The following is a 22,216-nucleotide window of genomic DNA, read 5'->3' as shown; positions in this document are numbered from 1 at the left end:
AAAATTCTGACTATAGAAAGTTACTATGGTGGCAAGAAAGAACAAAACACACACCGAGAAGACAATAAAGTCAAAATTCCTGTATCCAAAGATTCAAAGAAAAATATGAATTGATCTCAGGCCATGGAATAGCTCAAAAAGGATTTTTAAAAATCAAGTAAGAGGAGAGGAAAAATAGCAAAGAAAATGAGAAAGATATAAGAAAATCAAGAAAAAGAGAGTCAACAGCTTAGTAAAGGAGGCACAAAAATTACTGAAGAAAATAACACCATAAAAAACAAAATATGGGGCAGCTAGGTGGCACAGTGAGTAAAGTACCAGCCCCTCAGGTGGACCCGAGTTCAGTTCCGGCCTCAGACACTTAACACCCACACACACACACACACACAAAACTAGCCATGTAAACTTGGGCAAACTACTTAACCCCAATTGCCCTCCAAAAAGCAAAAAATTAAAATAAAAATAAAAAACAAAATAGGCCAAATGGTAAAAGAGGCACAAAAAATCCAACAAGAAAAGAATGCCTTGAAAAGTAGAACTGTCCAAATGGAAAAAAAAAAGATATACAAAAATTCACTGAAGAGAAGTACTTAAGTTGAATTGATCAAATGAAAAAGGAGGTACAAAAGCTCACTAAAGAAAATACAAAGTGAAATGAGCAGAATCTGCAGAACATTATGTACAGTAACAGCAATATTGTATGACGATCCACTATAAATAACTTAGCAACACAATGATCCAAGACAATTCTGTAGGGCTTATAATAAAAGGTGCTGTCCATCTCCATAGAAAGGACTTATAGAGGCCTGAATGCAGACCAAAGATACTTTTTCTTTACTTTCTTTATTTTGTTGGGTTTTTTCTATGTTTTCATTCACAGAATGACTTACATGGAAATGTGTTTTGCATAACTATACATGTATAATCTATGTCAAACTGCTTGTCTTCTCAATGAGGGAGAAAGAGTAGGAGAGAATTTGGAACTCAAAATCTGAAGGAAAAAAAGAATGTTAAAATTGTTTTTACATGTAATTGGGGAAAAATAAAATATTAAATTCAATTAAATACAAGAAATCTATTCTGGAGGTAACATAAATTTAAAAGTTGGCAATAAGGGATCAATATTCAGGTCAATTCAAAAAGGGGAAGATCCCAGAAAATGGGAAAAGGTGACTAAACAGATAGGATCAAACGCTGATACCTCCAAGGCTGAATTTAAACTCATGTTTTGGCTATTAAAAGCTCTTCAAAACCTGACCGCCTCTTAACTAATCATCTTCTCACACTTCATTCCCCTTTATATACTTTGCAGTCCAGTGACACAAACTTCTTTGGTGTTTCTCACTCAAAACAGTGTATCTCCCAACTGGGAATTTTCACTTGTCATCATGCCGGGTATGTTCTCCCTCTTCATCGCTCCCTCCTTGTTTCTCTGACTTCCTTCAAGTTTCTACCAAGTTTCAGTTATAATCTCACCTTCTGCAAAAATCCTTTCCAGACCCCCCTTGGTGCTAGTGCTTTTTTCTGAGATCATGATGCAATAGGATGATGATGATGATGATATGTATGTACACCACACAACATACACACATGAATAATTTTGTTTGTGTATATATATGTGTATACATATATATATATATAAACACACACACGCACATATAAATATATATATATATATATTTGTTTGTTTGTTTATTTGTTTTCTGTTTTTCCCCCTGTTGCTCCCTCATTGGACTATAAACTCTTTGTCACAGGGACTGTTGTTTTACCTTTCTTTGTTAGCACTGAGTACAGTATCTGGCATTCTAAATAAATATTTCTTTACTGTCTGATCCTATATATCAATTTTCTCATATATTCTCAATTTGCTTCATGAGAAAATCCTATGCATTTATTAAAGCAAATTATATCTACTATTTATTGAAAAAAATAGGAAGAGATAAGAGGAAGACTTTTAGATTTTATCTGGCAGGCCCCACTTTCAGAATCACACAATTTACTAAGAAGCAGAGGGAATATGAGATAATGATATGTGCATTCCTTATTCTATTCCATATTAATTTTTCTTTTAATTTGGGAAACAACATATAGCCTTTGAAGACTTTATTCCAAAAATGTGTATATTCTAACATCATACAACATTTCTTTTCTTTTCTCTTTTTGCTTTTTTTGGAAGGAGGAAGGCAGGGCAGCTGAGGTTAAGTGACTTGCCCAAGGTCACATGGCTAATAAGTGTTAAGTGTCTTGAGTCTGGATTTGAATTTAGGTCCTCCTGACTCCAGGGCCGGTGCTCTATTCACTGTGCCACCTAGTTGCCCCAATACAAGGTTTGTTGATTGATACTGCTAAAAAGTTAACTTTGTTCAACAATCCTGAGGATTCTTGTCCAGTAAAAATAAGAGAAAGAAACATGTTTTTCAAAAGCACCCACTAAGTGTGTAGAAGATAATCCTGTGGAAAGTCTAATTGGAAAAAGCATGTTCTATAAAAAATGTAGATTCTTAAGATTCACATATAAATGACTAAAGGGTATAATGGCTCCTCAAAGATGCCTAAACCCTTTCAAAGACTGGCCAAGAAATCCACACAGGAAATACCGATACAGGACATTTCTCAATTATGACATGCATTTGGATGCTCATTCCAGTGAACAAACTTTAAGTGAACAAACAGTAAGACAAATAATTTTTTAAAATAACAATTAAGCATTTGCTATTCAACAACAATTTTTAAACCTGTAGATGGTTAATAAGTCAGGCCAAAATGGATAATAAGAAATCAAGAAGCAGTCATTACTATGTGCCAGGTACTGTACTAAGTGCTAAGGATAATAAGCAAAAAGCCTTTCCTGCATTCAAGGCACTTACAACCTGATGAAGGGATATGGATAACACTTGGGAAATTATACCCAATTTTCATGATCCCAAGGTAGTCCTAGGCACACTTGAGCATATATGTACACATATACATACAATAATATTTCCAATGCCAATATTCTCCAACGTGACTGAGAATGAAGGAAGATCATAATCTCAGAAACTTTAAAAATTGCAAATCACCCCAAAAGCAACAGAATGAGGCAGCCATTTTAGCAGAGCTTATTTATGCACACAAACTATCATGGTAAATGTCATCAAGGATATGTATGGCTGAGACAGTTAGTGGCTCCATTATATACCATGAGGAGGGGATAACAAATGAGCCCTACCATAGTATTACCCAAGTATTTAATAAAACCCAAGGTAAAAGTATGTACATACAGCACATTGAATTAATCTTCTCTGAAGGATTTATTGATAGATGAAGGCAATAATCATACAAGACCAAGTTCTGTGAACAGTTTATCATCTTCTCCAGTAGGAGTGCCCATTTTTCCTGATAACATCAGGAAAATCCAGTGATTATAAACTGAACAAGAACAGTGATGTTAAGAGTTTGTCAGGACTGGGTTTATATACCAAAGTCATACTTAAAATAAGTGGCAATAAATACAAAGTGCTGTTTGAATATATAGTTTTAAAATGATTATCTGCTAGGGGAATTTTGTATTTATTTCATTTATTGATTACTACAATAATAGTGATAGTGGTCATTAATTTCTTAAGGTTTATAAAGTGATTTACTTATCTTCTTTTATCCTCAGAATAACCCTGTGTATATATATATATATATATATATATATATCCTATGTATATATATATAATGCACATATGTGTGTATATGTATGTATATATATATACATAATTTTTTTTATTTCTGTTCATACACTGAGTATTCTGGCTCTGATTTATATTATCTCTGCATCTAAATCATACAGATCCTAAAGAGGACAGGATGCTTAGTCAAAACATCCTTAGTTCCAGCTATCTTCTTAAGGCAATGAAATCTAAGACATTAAGATAAATCCTTATCTAGGCTTACAAAAGCTTAGGTAAGAATTACCACAAAAGTCCAAAAATACAAAACTGTAATCCCTTAAAGATGGTCACATCCTTTAAAGGAAAGTGAAATTCTATGGATGTTACATAGAAGTGCAGAAATGTAGGTAGGAAGCCAAATTTCAAATCCACCATTTGCAAATATATGCATAGCCAAAGAAATGGTAAATGCTTTTATTAGGTAATCAGAGCAAACTTTCTTGTAGAAGCAGCATAACCCAGGATACCTGAATTCAGTTCCTTGCTCTGATATTTACTTCCTTCCTGAGGACAACTTTCTTAGCCAATCTGATGCTTCCCATAGTTCCTCAGGTGTTTTACTCCATGGCCAGAAACTATGCCTGGGCACAGGGCTGTTCCCTGTACTTCTCACCTCCTCTTCTTGTAATCCCTAGTTTGCTGCAAAACTAAACTCACCACCATCTTTAGGAAGTTGTGCCTGATGCCCCACCTATAGAGCTTCCCTCCTCTACCCCCTCCCAAATTATTCTATTTATAGCTTGCATAAATTTATATGTGTATACTATGGTTGTTGTTGTTGTTCATCCTTCATTCTCAAAAAGGACCAATGACATCACGAGGGTGATGTCTTGAGTTGCCTGTGAATTAGATTTCAGTGAGGCAGAGCATGTTGTGTCCAAGATAGAATGGAAGCACCATGAGGGAATGGGATGTTCCACTTTAATCTTTGTATCCCCAAAGCCTAGCACAATGCCATAGGTAAATAACTGATGCTGAATAAATTTGTGTTGAACTTCTCTGAACCTTAGTTTTTCTTTTTCTTTTTTTTTGCTTTTTGGAGGGCAATTGGGGTTAAGTGACTTGCCCAATGTTACATGGCTAGGTGTGTGTGTGTGTGTGTGTGTTTTAAGTGTCTGAGGCCGGATTTGAACTCAGGTGCTCCTGACTCCAGGGCCGGTGCTCTATTCACTGCGCCACCTAGCTGCCTCGAGCCTTAGTTTTTCATCCATAAAAGAGAAATATTATTTTTTTTTACCACCTACCTAGTAAGTTTCTCATGAGGAAAGCACTTTGTAAATCATAAAATACTAAGCAAATTTGGCTTGTAGCATTCAATGCAGTGAGAAAATAGGGTAGGGAGTGATTATATCAAATAATTATTATAAGGAACTCCTGGATGAGAAATCTCTCTTTACCAATGTAGCTTGTTTTTTGGAAGCAATTAGGGTTAAGTGATTTGAACAGGGTCACACAGCTAGTAACTTTCTGAGGACAAATTTGAACTCAGGTCCTCTTGACTCCAGGGCCGTTGCTCTATCCACTGTGCCACATTGCTGTCCCACTAAAATTTTATATGGTCTTCACAAGGGAAGCAGGCATTCAAAACCTTTATACTAAAGAAACTGATTTTTTTTATTATTTTTGACATTTTGGTCACTTTAAGTTATCATTGACTTTCCAATTCCAGTTTACCTTTGAAGTAATTTCTTTTTCCCCAAAATACCACCTTCCTCCTTCCTACCTCCAAGAGATAAGGGGGAGAGAGGAAAATGCACATGAAAGTGCAAGGGAGGTTATATAGTCAAACACACACTTCATAATCTATAGGGTGCTAATAAAATGTAAATGTGTGAATTAGAAAACAAGTCTGTGGTTGTTGATAACCTTGATAGAATAATTACTGCCTGCTGACAGTCTAATGAAACTGATGAATTGATAACACAATTCATCTCCTTGGCCATTTATCTTGTCAAATGGTAGGCTAATAAAATATCCTAAAAGTAAAAGCAAACACTCTGGGGAGTTCACTCATTTGTCTAGATGAGAAATTGTTATATGGGAAAATGACTGTCAGTGAGCAGCTTTTACTGCACACAAGGCCAGATGATAATCTCTCATACAATCTTAAATGGATGGTGATTGCCAAAGGGATAGTGACTGCCAAAGGGATAGATGTAATTAAGTTTTTTTAGAAAAATGCTTTAGAGTCTCTCCCAAACACCTAAAAGCATCATTCAATGATGAAGTAAAACAACCATTCCTAAAGAGCGAAGAGTTTAAACAGTGATCTCCAGGAGTATTCTTATCCTTTGTTGGAAATGAGCTCAACACTCATAGAAGTGGGAATCTAATATGGAGTCTAATTCTACATCAATAAATTCCACTTATCTAAATCAGGACTTCTTAGCCTGGGGACCAGGGACTCCAAAGGTTTCTGTGCATGGATTTCAGCTGTGTTTATGAATTCTGATAGGGAAAAAAATTATACATTTATTTTCACTAACCTCTCAAATTTAGTATTTCCTGCAATTATGGATATAGGCAACAGTAGTTTTCACCTTGACCTGACTTTTAAAAATAAAGTTTAATTTTAATTTGCTTACATTTTAAATTAATTGACCTATTTAATGCATTAATAGAGAAGCACATATATTGTAATATCACAGATTTTTCAAACATTTTGATAACTATTTCAATATAAATGGTTTTCTTTGTAAACATGAATTTAATTTAATTTATATATTATTCTGAGGAGGTGTCCATAAACTTTGCAAGATTGTTAAAGGGGTTCATAACAGACATAAAACCATTAAGTTGGTTTAAATTAACTCTGCAGGTTTTCACTACACAATCACTTGATGCTAACATCCCAGATGTTATAGGAATTCTGTTCTGAGAGCAATAAGTATCAAACAAAAAAGAAAAGAATGATAATCCCTCCCAACATCCCTGCAAGGATGAAAATCTGACATTATTCTTATTCAACAGATGAAGAAATGTGGCAAAGAAAGGGTATAGGAATTATTGAAAAATCAGGCCAGCATCAACAATGACTTCTGATTATGAATATTCTCATTAAACCTCTTGAAGAAGTCTATACAATGTCTGTGTTCATTTGGCTATATAAAGTATAGAGCATGAGGAAAGAAATTTTAAAACTTTCACTTTTATATAATCTATCAGAATGACTAGATATATTTCCAAGGGAGGGAATAAAAGCACTATGACATGAAATGTAATTGAGGAAGGAAATGAAAGGAGAGAAAGGGGATTAGTAGTCATCACTCATTGTTTATTAAATCCTTAACTTTTGATTCAAACTGGGAAAAGAGGTAAAGGGGAAGCAAAAATGGCACTCTCCATCATTAAGCCCCAAACATTTTAGGAAATTCATTTTCTGTTATAACAGATGCTTCTCTATGTCGCAGTTAATGCAGTAAAGAGTCTCAGAGGAGTATATAGAAGGTGGGATTTAGAGTCAGAAAGACCCAAGTTTAAATCCTACCTCAGGCACTTATTAGCTGTATAAAGTTGATTAAGTCATTAACCTCTCTGTGCCTCAGTTTCCTCATTTATATAACCAATTGATTGGTTTTAAGGTTCTCTAAGGTCTTTTACAGCTCTAAATCAATGTATCTCTGATATAAGCCCACTCAAATGGGTAAGTTCATGATTTATGTTAAAAAGGAAAAAGCAAACACAAACAAAAAACAATTAGAGAAAAATCATACCCTTCCGTATTAAACTGTTTACCCAGACAGTTTTTCATAAAATATTCTCATTAGCACATCTTAACCCTTAATCTTTAGGGGAATTAAAAAAAAAACCTTCCCATTGTCATGTGATGAGTTAACATACCTCTTTGAGTCTTTTGAATTCTAGCAACATATATTCCCCACAGGGCAGTCATCAATACTACATATGATAAATGGATATAGTATGAATAACTCTGGTCTTATCTAAGACACCTTAAACCAGTAGGATTCTTTAAGTTTATCTGTCTGTGACTGTGTCTCCCTATCTTGCCCAGGCTAAAACTACAGCCTCATCCCAATAACCATCACGCTGGGGGTTTTCTCTTGCTTTTTTTTTTTTTTCTCAAACCTGTGTCAGTTCACTACTCCTGAGTGCCCAGTGGTCCTCTGCTGTCTGAAATTCACTTTACTGGTGCCAGACTTAATGTTGACGCCTGATTGAATTTCACCTTATGTGGTAGGTCAGAAATTTTAAACTCTATCCTCTGTTCTCAGGCTCCTCATCAACAGGGATGCCAGGAATGTAACCACCACATCTGGCAGAAGTTCTTAACCTGTTTGTGTGAGTGAGTGTGTGTGTGTGTGTGTGTGTGTGTGCACGTGTGTGTGATAGTCCCCTTTGGCAGTCTATAGCAATGGACCTCTTCTTGGATAAATGTCACAAAATAAAATACATTATATTACAAAGGAAATCAATTATATTGATATGCTTACATGTGATGTTTTATATACTTTCTGTATGATGAGAAAATAGGATTCATTCAAAGGAGTCACTGTTAGGTAAAAGTTTTAGGAGAGATGGTCTCATAGTATCAAATTGTATTCTTGAGGGAAAGAAAATTTCTGAAAATGTATATGGGTCAATGGTCCAATTCATGAAAATTCCATTCTTAAATTTATTTCCTACATCTTTTGAACAGGTGTTCATCTGTTAAGACTTCTACAGGTGAAACCCATTAATGAATCAACTTGCTTTGTGGGGATTAATGAGGTAGTTTATTTCAACTCCAGGTAATACAAACCCATAATTAAATTCATCACAAGGTCCTCGAATGTCAATAAGAAGATGAATATTGGACTTACCCATCATGTTGTACAAGCTCTGGGGAGCAAATTGCCGGGGCATTTTCTGAATGGCTTCCTTATACACGGTAAGTGCTTCCTAATGTGGGAGGGGAGAGAATAGACATGTTGTCAATGGAAGTGTTGAATACAAAGAAACCACTTGAGTGAAAAGAAGATGTAAACCACCCTCTGAACTAAAGTTATAATCTTTCTACTGGAACAGTAATAACAATATGGCTCCTTTTTTTTTAAAGCACCTTTGGGGGAAGAGAAATTGAGCTGTACTTTGACACCAGTATACATCAACCTCATTAGTGAAAGAACCCAGTCCAAATGGTGAAGGAAGCAATATAAAAGTTTAGTATACCCAGATGTCTATTACCAATGGTGTTTTCGAATTTTTTTTCAGTCCACACAAGTTGTAAAACTAGAAAGAGACTGAAACACTTCAAGTCTGAAACTCATTAGACTGGTTATTCCAAGACTGGAGTGTCTTTAACCTCTGTGATGACTATTATCCTAGAGGGATAGGCTATTTCTATTACATTCGAGAAAAAAAAAATCAAGACGATGTATTATATTCTCCCTCTTTTCTCGGTAAAAATTTTCACAGATTTAGAGCTGAAAGGCACCATAGGGGCCAACTAGTCAAACCCCTTACAGATGAGGAAACTGAGGACCAAAAAGGAAATGACTTGTCCAAGGACACAAAAGGAGCAAGTAGTGGAGGTGGAATTTGAACCCAGTCCTCTGCCCCTAAATCCAGGGCTCTTCTGACTCTACCACATGGATGGAGGTGGTAAGGAAAATATTTCTATGAATCACAATAGGAATAGGAATTAGACTTAGGATTTCATTGGTACAGGGAACTCTTAATCTGAGCTATGACAAAATTGAAAGAGCTTCCTCATTACAGAAGGTAGTGCGTTCCTTCTTAATAGATGTTATTAAATAAAGGATTTGAACAAAAGCTAGATAATGTCTTATATAAAAGTTAATATTTATATAGCACTTTTAATGTTTGCAAAACACCTTATCTCATTTGAACCTCACAACAACACTGTGAGGTAGGTGCTCTTTTTATCCCCATTTTAAAGATAAAGAAACTGATTCTGAAAGAATTTAAGTGAATTGACCAGGGCTACAGAGTTAGCAAATGTTTGAGATAGGAATTGGACTCAGATCTTCCTAACTCCAAGACTTAGAGGATCCTTACTGAGGTTCACTTTGGACTGAATTGGCCTCTGAGGTTCATTTCAACTTCATAATTCTGAAACTGAATCTTTTAACATAACTGTCCACAGGATTCATTGGATGAGACAATTTGGAGCTTGAAAGGACTTCAGAGGCCATCTAGTCAATCCCCTAACTTTAGACATGAAGAAACTGAGACCTGGAAAGGTTAATGACTGCCTAGGGTCAACATCAAGTAAGTATATGACCTGTGACTGGAAGACAGACCCTTTGACTCCAAATCAAATGTTCTCCCCACTACACCTCACTTATTCACATAACACTGATAAGAGAACTCAGACACAGCATGTGTTTGAAGTCTGATAAATATGGAAATTAAAAAAATATGTATTCATATATTTACATATACAGGCATCTATATATACATATTTGTGTGCACATATATATATATATGTGTATTGCATTTATGTATATGTATGTGTGTATATATCCAGCAAGTACATTCTAATATTCTTTCATAGAATAAATTGAGGCATTAAGACATTTTACAATGCCAATAACATAACCTATATAGACAAAAATGTTAATATTAATTGTATTCTACTTACGAAATTAATATTCATTGTATTCTATATTTATGAAATCAATGTAAATCTAACATTTCATAGACTCAAGAAATTTTAGAGAGAAGAGAAAACAGAACCTTACTTAGTTCAACTACCAAAGTTTAAAGAAATTTAAAAGTAAGAACTTTGAAAATAACATACAGAAAAGTTAAATACTTTGCTCAAGTAACATATGGATAGAGTTAAAGACTGAACCTGTGATTTCACTAGTATAAGGAATTCCCAGGTAAGGAAGGTCCCTCCACCCAATGAAGGCTGGCACCTTTTCTGTACCTTCTAAATAGTCTTAAAAAGCTGCCTAGATCACTTGGGGTTAATTGACATGTCCAGAGTCACAAAGTCAGTATAGATCTGAGGTGGGACCTAAATTCAGGTCTTTCTGGTTCCAAAGGCAGTCCCCTTCCACTATGTCTTAAGGGTACTTTCCCTTTACTCCACGCATCTCCAGAACCTGAAATAAAGTAGACCCTTAATAAATGCTTGTTAGTTGATTGATTCAATGGCAGCATCAGGACTAGAACTCATCTCTATTCCTAGTTTTATACTCCAGATCTTTAAATTTCCAAGAATGATCAGGTTAAATTGCAGAAAAAAACACATTCTGTGCATGTCTACCTCTAGATATAATTCTCAGATTTTAATCTCTTCCTAGGGACCAAAAGGCTGTTAGAGTTAGTTTTGCCCAAATTAACAGCTGAAATAACAATTAATTTCATAATTCCCTTTTTGATTCAAACTTAGTCTCTTTTCTCGCTCTCTCTCTCTTCACCCCCTCCCCTTCCTTCCATCCTTCCTTCTTTCCTTCCCTACATACATACCACCTACAGCTTTCCATTTTTCTTTTTCCCTTTTTTTTGCCAGTTGATTACCCCATACAACAGGAAGAGGGTTCCTAGCATGAGATGGCTCTATGATAATGCCATCCATTCTAATTAACCAAGATCTGACACTTCCCCCATTGCCCCATCCCAGCACATAATAATTTGAAAAACTGCTAGCAATGGAAGCTAGCCATAGGGATTCTTAACAGTATCTACATCTGCTTACTTTTTTAAATAGCAAAGCAAATCCTGCACAAAAGCAAAAGCCAAACGAAGGGAAAAAATGTATAGACACCACTCCTATGGCAATGCAAACATGTTTAATTAGAAATAACAACAACCCCTAAAACCATAATCTTTTGTGGGGCATCCAAAATGTCAGTTGAAAAAAAAGTATTTAAATTAATAAATGTCACTTAGTTAAGGGTAAAATGGTATTCTTTCTACAAATCTTGCAAGAGTATCACAAAGGGAAAATGTTAACATATACTTAGTGACAGCAAAAGGAAAAACAAACAAACACCTTATCAGCTCTTCTACTGAACATATATGAATATAGATATAAATACACAGCTATAGATACCTTTGATGAACCAAATTTATCAAAAGCTATTATTTCAAATAGCAACATCCTCATTTATCTACCACAAGCCTTTAGGAAATTTTATTTTCTTTTAGGGGTGAACCAGATTATATCATGGATCTTACTGTTCCCATTCCAATTTTGCTCATCATATCTGAACTAAAGCTATTATCACAGCATAATTTTGCCCTTTTTTCCAACTAAGTCCATTGAGACAGTGGGAAACATTAAAGTCAAAGAAGTGCATCAAAATAAAATAGAAAGAATGCTGAATTTGAAGACAGGAGATCTAGGTTCAAATGCTAGCCCTACTTCCTATGTGACCTTGGCTAATTATTTAATCTTTCTGGACTTCAGTTTCTACATTTATAAAAGGTGAGTCAAACTACATAACATCAGAGGACTTTTCTACCTCCTCACCTACTTAGAAATTTAACAAAGAAAGTAATTAAAAAGAGTGAAAACCCTAGGGCTAGGGAAAAATGGAGAAAGTAAAGAAAACATAATATTCTCCATATACAATTGTATTTATAGAAACTGGGGCAGCTAGGTGGCACAGTGGATAGAGCATCATACCTGAAGTCAGGAAGACTCATCTTTCTCAGTTCAAATCTAACCTCAAAAACTTATTAGCTGTATGACCCTGGGAAAGTCACTTTAACACTGTTTGCCTCAATTTCCTAATCTGTAAAATGAGATGGAAAAGGAAATGGCAAACTATTCCAGTATCTCTGCCAAGAAAATCCCAAATGGGGTCATGAAGAGTCAGATGTGACTGAAAAATGTCTGAACAACAATATAGAATGTAGTAAGAGGCAGCATTATCATTACTCATAAAATTCTACAAAACAGACCCCAGTGAGGGTTATTAAAACTCATTTAATGGGTAATAATGCTGTAAGTACTTGATTCTGTTACCTTTATGCACCACAGTTGAGTTTCCTGGAGCAAGAAGAGGAAAGAAGGTGTTTTAAACTATTCAAAATTTTCTTACACACAAATCTCTCTACAATGGGTACACATTCAAACTTGGAGTCAGGAAAGCCTGGATTCAAATTCTGCCTGTGACATACACTAGATATGAACTCTGAGTAAGTCACTAAATGTCTCAGTATCCCAGACAATTCTTTAGCTCCCCATGGTGCTGAACATTTGCCCCTCAGAGCTAGAAAGGGAATTTTCCTTCCCAAGAATCACCAATACTGATTAAATCACAAGCCTAGACCAAGAAAAGGGAGAAAGAGGGGGTGAGGGGGGCAAGAGGGAAAGAGAGGGAGAGACAGAGAGAGAAAGAGAGAACATTTGGTCTGACCTCGTAGCGACCTTGTTCATGATAGAGTTTTCCCAAATTATAAAGGCAACTGGTAACAGAGCTTTTGTGGGTATGAGGATCCTTCAAGTTTTCATCAGGGATCTCGGAACATTTTATCAATGTACGGCGGGCTTCTTCAGTCTTTCCTTGATTCATGAGAATAATACCAGTATTTAAATATGCAGCTAGAGGAGAAACAAAAGGAAATGTAAGTGTAAGTGGAGCATGAAACTTATCAACATTACTCTATTAATTAGGGGTAACATTTCTACCATTTGGGAATGATGTTATGACAGTGATTCTTAATTTTTTGTGTGGCATGGATCCTTTTGGCCATCTGGTGGAGCTCTTCAGCATAATATTTTTGAATATATAAAGAAAATACAAAGGATTCCAAGGAAACCAACTGAATCAAAATAAACTGAACTATAATCATGGGTTTAGCAATGTTCTGGGTTCTGTGGGGGCTTCAAAAAGAAGAGAGACATAATCCTCTCTCAAAGAACTTACAATCAAAATAAGGAATATCTATCTGAAAAGAGAACAGACGTCATAACAAGATTCAGCAATTAGAAAAACCTATAATTTAGCAAAAGTTGAGAATTACTACTGAAAAATTACAAAAATAGCCACTTGAGAATTATTAAAATTGGCCTTAATGTTCTATTTATTGATTTTATGTTAACTTAAAGCCCCACAGCTGAGTTTCCTAGAATTAGAGGAAAAGGAGTATATTTAAGTATTCTAATATTACTTACAAGCTAATGTAGGCCTGCTACCAATCGCCAGTTTATAGTAATGCAAGGCTTCTGTGAATCGGCTGTTCTCCTGTAGAAGTAACCCTCTGCATGAGGAAAGAAAATATAAATTGGAAGAGAAAAAGGATATATTACTGAAAATATGACCCACAAGGTTTTATTTTATGCACACAAAATAAAAATGTTAAAAAGTACAATAAAATGCTAACCTACTTCAATTTAAAAAAAAAACTATAAATAGGAGGAAATGATCTCATAGGGGAGAAAATATTGAATAGTTATCAGCTTCATTCATATGTTTGTACAATGAATTAGGAAGTAATTACAAAAGAAAACTGTATAACCACGGCTTTCTCCCCCTTTTTTAAATAAACCTTTTCCTTATACCATTGCCAGGCACCTCTTTTTTTCCCTCTCAGAGTATCCACAGGCTCACATCACTTAGCAAAGGAAATCTGGTCTAGACAGTGACATGTCTGGAAATGCGAGCCGTCCTTCAGCCTGGTCGTGTTAGGCCATATCTGTGAAACACAAGGCCATTACTACTCTAAGTAAGCATCATTCACTTAGCTTCAGATGGGGAGTAGGTCGCAGAGGGCAGGGGTGGGGTGAGGGAGGAGGAGGGAGATGCAATCAGCTTTATGGAAAACAACTGAAGATAATCCCTGCTGTTATTTCCCTATTAATTTGAGCCAGGGCTATAAGTTTGGATTTCAAGTATACCAAGCAAAATTTCAATCCATTTTCCCAGTGAACACCTGTCACCACAGACCCTGGAAAAGTCTTATTTATCTCTTTGAGCTCTGAAGAAGGAAAGGCTACATCATCAGGAGCTGTGCATATTGGCAAAGCCTTTCCTGGGATGTCTGACAAAACTTAAATGAGAACAGATCTGTAAACAAGGCTTTCTAATTTAGATTGTAAACCAATGGGCAGCAGGGATCCGAGCTAGCAGCAAAGCAAGGTTAATTTGTCCTTTCTATCCCTGAAGACTCCTAAGTACTTTTATTACTCTTCCTGGCAGGGGGGAGCACCTTGTCCCAAGAGAGTAAAGTTATACTTTGAAAAAACAGCCTCTTAAAGTTATTTTTTTAATAGAAAGGGAACATAGTATGGGAGAAATAGTACTGAAGTTGCCAGAAAACCCCAATTTTGGTACTTACTACTTGTGACCTTGGACAATTCACTTAATGTGTCTTTTTTTGAGGGGGGGAAAGGCCAGGCAATTGAGGTTAGGTGACTTGCCCAAGGTCACACAACTAGTAAGTGTCAAGTGTCTGAGGCAGATTTGAATTCAGGTCCTCCCGGCTCCAGGGCTGCCCTGGTTCTCTATTCACTGAGACACCTAGCTGCCCCTACTTAATCTGTCTTAGAGTCATTTCCATCTTGGAGGGAAAATGGACTACAATTTTAATAATAATAATAATTCGAACACCACTAAAGTCTTACAACCAAATCTCACCATAATTCCATTTTTAAAAAATTTAAAAAAAAACCACTTCTGTAACATTAGATAATTCCTCAAGACATGAATCAGATCATCGGCAAGGATCTGAACTAAAAATATTGGACCCCAGTAGTGATAATTCCTTTAAGGACTATTCTGTTCACCATTTTTATATTGCACAATGAACATACATAAACCTTATTTTAAGGGAATTAGTTGCCTCCTGTACCAATCTTTGGCTGAGCATTCTGGTTTCATGAAATTCAGGCAAGGATATAAGGTAAAGTGTGCTTATAAGAAGTCCTTTCTCAGTTCCAATATTTAAGGGAAAAGACAGATAGATGAACTTAGCCTAGAATAAAATGAATATAAAGTTAACTTATAGACTGACCCTGGAATCTGCCATTTTCAAAATCTACCAATAATCTATACCAAAAATGTCAAAAACAAACTAGATTAAAATGTAATTGGGAAACATTTAATAAAATAAATCAAAATATGATTGAACATAATGTTAATATTTGGGTTTCTAAGTCAATATACAGTCCACAAAGAGGTTTTCTTGTCCCCATTTCTATTTGAGTTTAACACTAATGATCTCCACCATCGAGATTGTTTGAACTAGTGGCTAAAAAGAAGCTTAACAGGAATGAATATTAATGGACTTTTATGATCACTGGATCATAAGATAGTAAGCAAGAAAGGTTGCTTAGAAGTCATTTAGTAAGTCAATTAGGAGGTCACAGTCTAATAAGCTATGCAAATGGCTATGTATAAATAACACATACACATATGTGTACGTATATATATAGGCATATATACTTATACACATACATATATGTACCTACATATGTGTGTATGTATACCTATGGACACATATACATCTATGCATATGTATATACTTCTATATAGAGAAAGAGTGAGAGAGAAAGAGACTATTTGTTCCCAACCTGTGCAGAGCATTCTGAGCTCATATTGGTCTGATCAGTTACAGTCGGACACACTATACATTGACTCCAACATAGTGTTGTCATTTTGGTCCTTTTTGAGGACAAAGAAAAACCACCAACCACCACATATATTCATATGTGTTTATATATAGTAATCAACAGAGATAAGGCACTGGCATTAACAGCTGAGTAACTGTTATAAAGAAATAAAATAAAGCCATGCATGAGCAGCTTTCCAGAGGACTGCTGCTTTGAGCAGCTTTAAAGCTTCTGATTACATAAGACAGCAAACTCTCTATTTATTTAATAACAAATTAGAGCAAAACATTCACAGAAAATCAATGTACAGCATTCACAATATTACAACTCAATAACTTATCACTAAAATGGCCAAATAGTTTTCACCAAAGTAGTCACATAGTTTTCAACAAAATAAAATCATTTAGTAACTCAGTCATTTAGTAACTCAATCATTCAATCATCCTTAAGGAGGCCTGCTTAAGGGACACAAAGTACAAAAGGTCAAAGTCCTCCACCCATGGGGCACAGTAAGTTACAAATCAGTCACTATTCAGTTACCAGTCACTATTCAATCATCAGTCACTACTCAGTCATCAGTCACTACTCAGTACCCTCTTAGGGGTAGTGGAAAATACACAAGCCATCCACCCCTCAGTCACAAGTAAGTTACAATTTCATCAGTCACTACTCAGTATCCATGGAGAGGTCTTTTCATCTTGACTCAAGGCAGGCTTTCAGCTTCCATGGTTCCTCTTGCATGGCCCCTGCTCCTGCCCAAATCTAACCAACTGCCACTAGAGTTCAAAGGCAGAAAACTCCCAGTTCCTTGTCCAGCTCTCCATGCAGTTGCTGCTCCATATTGAAGCCCACAGCGTCCAGTCCACCTCAAGTCCTTCACAGTTTCTGTTCCTGAGAAGAGAAAACTTAACAGAGCCACAAAGTACCAACACCATAGTCATGCTTCCTCTGATAGCTCCAGCTGGCCCTCGTAAGCCTTCAGCAGCTCCTTTCTCAAAATCAAAATCACTTTCTCCCATTCTCAATATCAAAATAACTTTCTCCATGGAAGTTCCAGTTCAGCAGCAGCAGCCCAGCCTTCAGATGCTCACTGAGAGAAATTCTCTTTTTCTCTCTGCAGAAGCAGCTGCTCTGCCTCCAGATGCTTGTCTCAAGAAGTTCTGACTGTGCAGCTTGTGCTCTTCCTTATATGCTGTATTAGCTTCTCCCTATTCATACCCTTCCTGTTACATCAGCAACAGGGGTTCATACCTTCTGCTTCTTTAACAGAGGCTTAATTTGAAACTAGGTGTTAAGTACCTGTCAGCTATTCAATACAAAGGGATCTTCAAATTCCATTACCATTACAGTAACTGAGTCCCAAAGAGGGTTAGTGATTTCCCCAAGGACACACAGGTATTAAGTGACAGAGTCAAGATTTGAACCCAGGTCCTTTGAGTCCAATTTTATGTGCACAAAATACAAAATAATTCTTTCCACTGAACCATGGTGTGTTATTATTATTTTTAAATGAACTAACTTCTTTGTAGTATTATTCAAGTATGTTTATACATATAATATACACATATGTATACATGTATAGTCTTATATGCCAACATGTTAAGGACATATGGAACTCCCCTTAGTAAAAGAGATCACATGTCCAAAACAGTCTTAGAAAACCACTTGAGACTCAGAAAAATTAAATGGTTCTCCTATGATCATACAATTAGTAAATATAAGAGCAGAATTTGAACCTGGGTGTTATTGATTCCCAGGCTAGATCTTTATCACTGATGTCTCACTGTCTCAATCCTATTATAAGATGCCCAGGATATTTCCATAGGCATACACGGAGGCAGAGAAAAAACATTTATTAAGCTTTTACTATGTGCCAAACACTGTGCTAAATCCTTTACAAATAATATCTCATTAAAGAGTGGAAACAGTCTTCATTTTGTGAAGCCTTTCAAGGAATCAGTATACTGGAAAAGAAGCAGAAGTATCATGTACTAGGATGCCAGAAAGGAGAGAGTAGGAAGAATAGGGATTTAGGAGCTCAGAGGTACCTGGGACAGAGCCAATGGCCCACACTGCAATGACATTGTAGCTTGCTGTTTGAAGAATTGTTTCACTGGGGTTCTTATGCTGCCTGAATGTTTATTAATACATAAAAATGTCCATTTTTTTTTATCATTTTAAGTGTTTTAGGGGAATAGGATGGTAGGGGTACCAGCTGAAGGGACAGTTCAGTTGGTTAAGGACAGATTTGCATTTTTGATAATTTGGGATCTATTTCAAATTATACTGCTAAACTTACAATGAACTTGGGGTCATCATTATCAAGGAGAGGTGAGGAATGGGGAGTAGGCTTCTGTTTGGTAGCTGCAGTGCCATCTGGTGTTCATATTACATATTACACCTCCTTGACTGCTTAAACATCAACCTCTAAATAAAACAGCAAATTAGTCACTTTGTGGAATAACAGATATCAGGGGAATGAGTCTGAGTAGTTGTATTATTTACTAAGTGCATCTTTTAGCAATGCATCACAACTCACTATCCATACATATATATCACTTATATATGTGATATGCATATAAAGTATGATTTAATCACTGAAAATATTAATTTGTATCTTTAATGTGTTTTGTTACTATATATAGAATTCTATATTGATTCATAGGAATCCTTAAGATGAAAAAGCAAATAAGTAATGGAGTCTCAAACATATTTGTGAACAATATTTAACACAATATTGTCTGGCACAGAGTAAATGCTTAATTTACTATTCTTTTATTCTATTCTTTGTTTCTATTATTCTGAAAGTCAGATAAACTGCAATTCCTAGAAGAAGGGAAAAGATCATAAGAGTACACATTCAGAGCCAGAAGAGACCTGAGAATCCATATAATCCAACCGTCTCATTCTGCAAATGAGGAAACTGAGGCCCCCAAAGATTAAATAACTTGCCCAAGATTGTAGGGGCAGTAAGCATCAATGGATCCAGATCCACAATTGCAGATACATTTTCAGAGTAGTATGAACCACACTATTACACCCAACAATAATACCATTAGCCTACATTTGCACAGTAATTTGTAATACACAAAAAGCTTTGATATTCTTTATCTCGTGTCCACACAGGATTTTGAAGTAGGAGGGGTAGATATCTCCATCTTAAAGAAAAAGGAACTTGGGATCAGAGACTTGTCCAAGTCCCATGGTTACTAAATAACAAAACCAGGACAAGACTAAGGGCTAAGACAAGGACAAAGTGTGCTGATTCCTAGTCCCCAACTCCATGCACTATAGCCAATAACTTATCTGTCACTTGGAATCAATTGAGAAGACACCTGAGAATGTGTTTATTTTTCTGGGCTTGATGTGTTAATCCTACTCATGTACCATTTTAATACTCTGCCTTCACCCGCACCTCTCATTGTTCCTCATCCTCTTCAAATCCTTTGTTCTGAGTAGAATGGAGATCTATAGAGAGAGAAAAGCCAAGGGAAAGTAAGAGGAAGACAGAAATAGTAAGGGGGAGGGGAAGATCAGATGGAAAGGAATCTCCAGTATAATTTTTATCCATTAATTATTAGAGGAAGCCTATAGTGCACAGAAACTAGCCTCAATGTCCAGAGTTCAAGTCTAGTCTATGCTATATGATTTCATGACTGGGTAAACCAGTAAAACTCTCAGCACCTCCAGGAAATTATCTATGATTTAAAGATTCTGATCTATGTCACTAAAGGAATTTCCCTCACTAGAGGTTCCCCATACTAATAAAATCACAGGACAGGTCTTAAAAAATAAAAAAGCAATTGGAGTTGCCCATGTCTTGTTAAACATTTTTGCACTAGGAAGATGAGTGATCTGGTAATTATTCCCCATGACCTAGAAACACAGGGATTTCTAAAGATACTGCAAATCTCATCTATTTGGACAGGAAAGCCCAAATATTTTCAATGGACAGAAAAATAAACAGAATCCCTTATTATGTGTCAAAGTGACAGTGGAAAAGAGAGAGAATGGGTCTATAGGATTACACAGTAACCTATTTCAGAATACAACAGAAATGTTCTAGAAGAAGAACAAAACTTGGATGTTACAAAACAAGTGAGTAATTATGATTCATTTAAAATAATGTTTGTAGTCTTAGAAAAAAGCTCTTCCAATTTATTTAATAGAATTTCAAAAACAACAAAACATGGATGAACAATGGCTTTTTTCTCAAGAAAAAGATTTCAAATTAACCTACATGAGGTATACCCTAACATCAGACCTATTCACAAACATTTAAAGAGTAGCATAGTAGAAATGTCTATTATAAGAGGGGAAGGATGTAGATTGCCAAGAAAGCATGAATATTCCCCTGAAATATTGAATATTCCTGATGAATCACATTTTTTCAAAAGTCAGTGAATCTTTCATGTTTAGATTTTTAGAATATGCATTAAGCACCCCCCACAATTTTTACAATATACATTAAGCACCCCTCTCCCCCTTTTTTATATCAATGGCAATAGCAAACAGGATCTGATCACATTTCACAATTCTGAGAAAATTTTCAGGTCACCAGAAACCATCATATTTCCAAGGGCACTGACTGGGCTATGGGTACTATGAATTTATAAGTATTTTGATTATTATATGCCTGCAACTGGTCCCATTGCAGTAATTTGCTTTTAAGCATGAATGCATTAGTCCACTAGAAGAGAATTTAACCATCCTTTTGGCTGTACATTTAAATTCTTGTCAATTCCAGCAGTGGCAGTATTAAGGCTAACCTTTTGTTAGCCAGGGTTTTTCATTTTGGTTACAGAACTCATTCTTTGTCAGACTGAAGCGGCTAAAGAGCAGTTAGAAACCATTTACATAGTAAAAGTAAAGACAGAAACAAAAGGGTACAGGTATTGTAATAAGATGAGAAACAATTTGCTACCTAAAAAAAAGATTGTGTGTCTGTGTATGTTAATATTTGGGAAAGACGACATAGTTAATTATGCTCTAGTCTCCAAAGTAAGAAATTTTCAATTTTCTTTCTTTTTCTTTTTTTTTTTCCTTTTGGAGGGCATTTGGGGTTAAGTAACTTGCCCAAGGTTACACGGCTAGTTTTTGTGTGTGGGTGTTAAGTGTGAGGCCGCAACCGAACTTGGGTCCTCCTGACTCCGGGCTGGCGATTTACTCACTGCCGCCCCAGAAAATTTCAATTTCCTGATATATTAAAAAGCTGAACAGATTTTACGAAAAATATTAGGCTGGTTCCTAATCTGACATAATTTTATTAAATAAATAAACATTCCCCTAATGGAAGGGAATCTGGGGCTGTAATAGTAATAGCATTTAAAGATTCCCCTGTATTGGCTTGGTTTTTGGTTTGATTGTGTTAAAACCCAGAGCTTGTTAATCCCACATGTGGGATGGACTTGTTGAGGTGAAAAGAAATCCTGAACTGGGAGGAGCTGGTGACTTAGATTTGGAGAGACACAGAGAGAGGCAGAAGAACTTTTTGGAAGCAGCACCCTCGGGGAGGCAGAGAGAGAGAGACTGAGAGGATTGCTGAGGGCCACTTTGAATTGCCCTGGACTTTTGAGACCTGCCCCCGGAGCTGCCAAGGACTGAGGAGACATGGCTGTTTTGCTGGTACTTTGCCTGTCTGTTTTGATGTTGTTTTGCCAGATTTGTCCACTGGTGAAAGACAGTCCTGTTGTTGAAGAAATTCTGGAACCTGGCTGTTGGCTAAGAGCTACTGAGACTGTCCTGCAGACAGAGAGTGAATATTGTCCACTGGTGAAGGACAGTGCTGTTGTTGCAGGGGTCTGGGAACCTTTCTGTTGGTTCAGAGCTTCTGAGACTGTCCTGCAGACAGAGAGTGAATACTGTCCACTGGTGAAGGACAGTGCTGTTGTTGCAGGGGATCTGGGAACCTTTCTGTTGGTTCAGAAGCCCTGAAGAAGGATTTTCTTGTTGTATGTTTACAGAAATCCTGGGAGAGGGTTTGCTA

General features: G+C 36.1%; 1 protein-coding gene across 4 annotated transcripts in view; it reads right to left on the bottom strand.

Moving 5' to 3' along the window:
• The window catches only part of TMTC2 (transmembrane O-mannosyltransferase targeting cadherins 2), a 570,414-nt gene that overhangs the window by 203,252 nt on the left and 344,946 nt on the right, over nt 1-22,216 (bottom strand). For all 4 annotated transcript variants that reach the window (XM_069095098.1, XM_069095096.1, XM_069095099.1 and 1 more), the window contains 3 exons: nt 13,795-13,880; nt 13,037-13,221; nt 8,519-8,597 (listed from right to left, as the gene is read on the bottom strand). In XM_069095098.1, the coding sequence (XP_068951199.1) occupies nt 8,519-8,597; nt 13,037-13,221; nt 13,795-13,880 (350 nt within the window). The remainder of the gene's footprint in view (nt 1-8,518; nt 8,598-13,036; nt 13,222-13,794; nt 13,881-22,216) is intronic.

The sequence above is a fragment of the Petaurus breviceps genome, unplaced genomic scaffold (genome assembly GCF_028583685.1).
Source record: "Petaurus breviceps papuanus isolate PSGF00001 unplaced genomic scaffold, PetGlider_PUasm1.0 225, whole genome shotgun sequence".
In the NCBI taxonomy this organism is placed as follows: domain Eukaryota; kingdom Metazoa; phylum Chordata; class Mammalia; order Diprotodontia; family Petauridae; genus Petaurus; species Petaurus breviceps.
The sequence above is the reverse complement of the archived record's forward strand: the minus strand, read 5'-3'. Positions and strand labels throughout refer to the sequence as shown.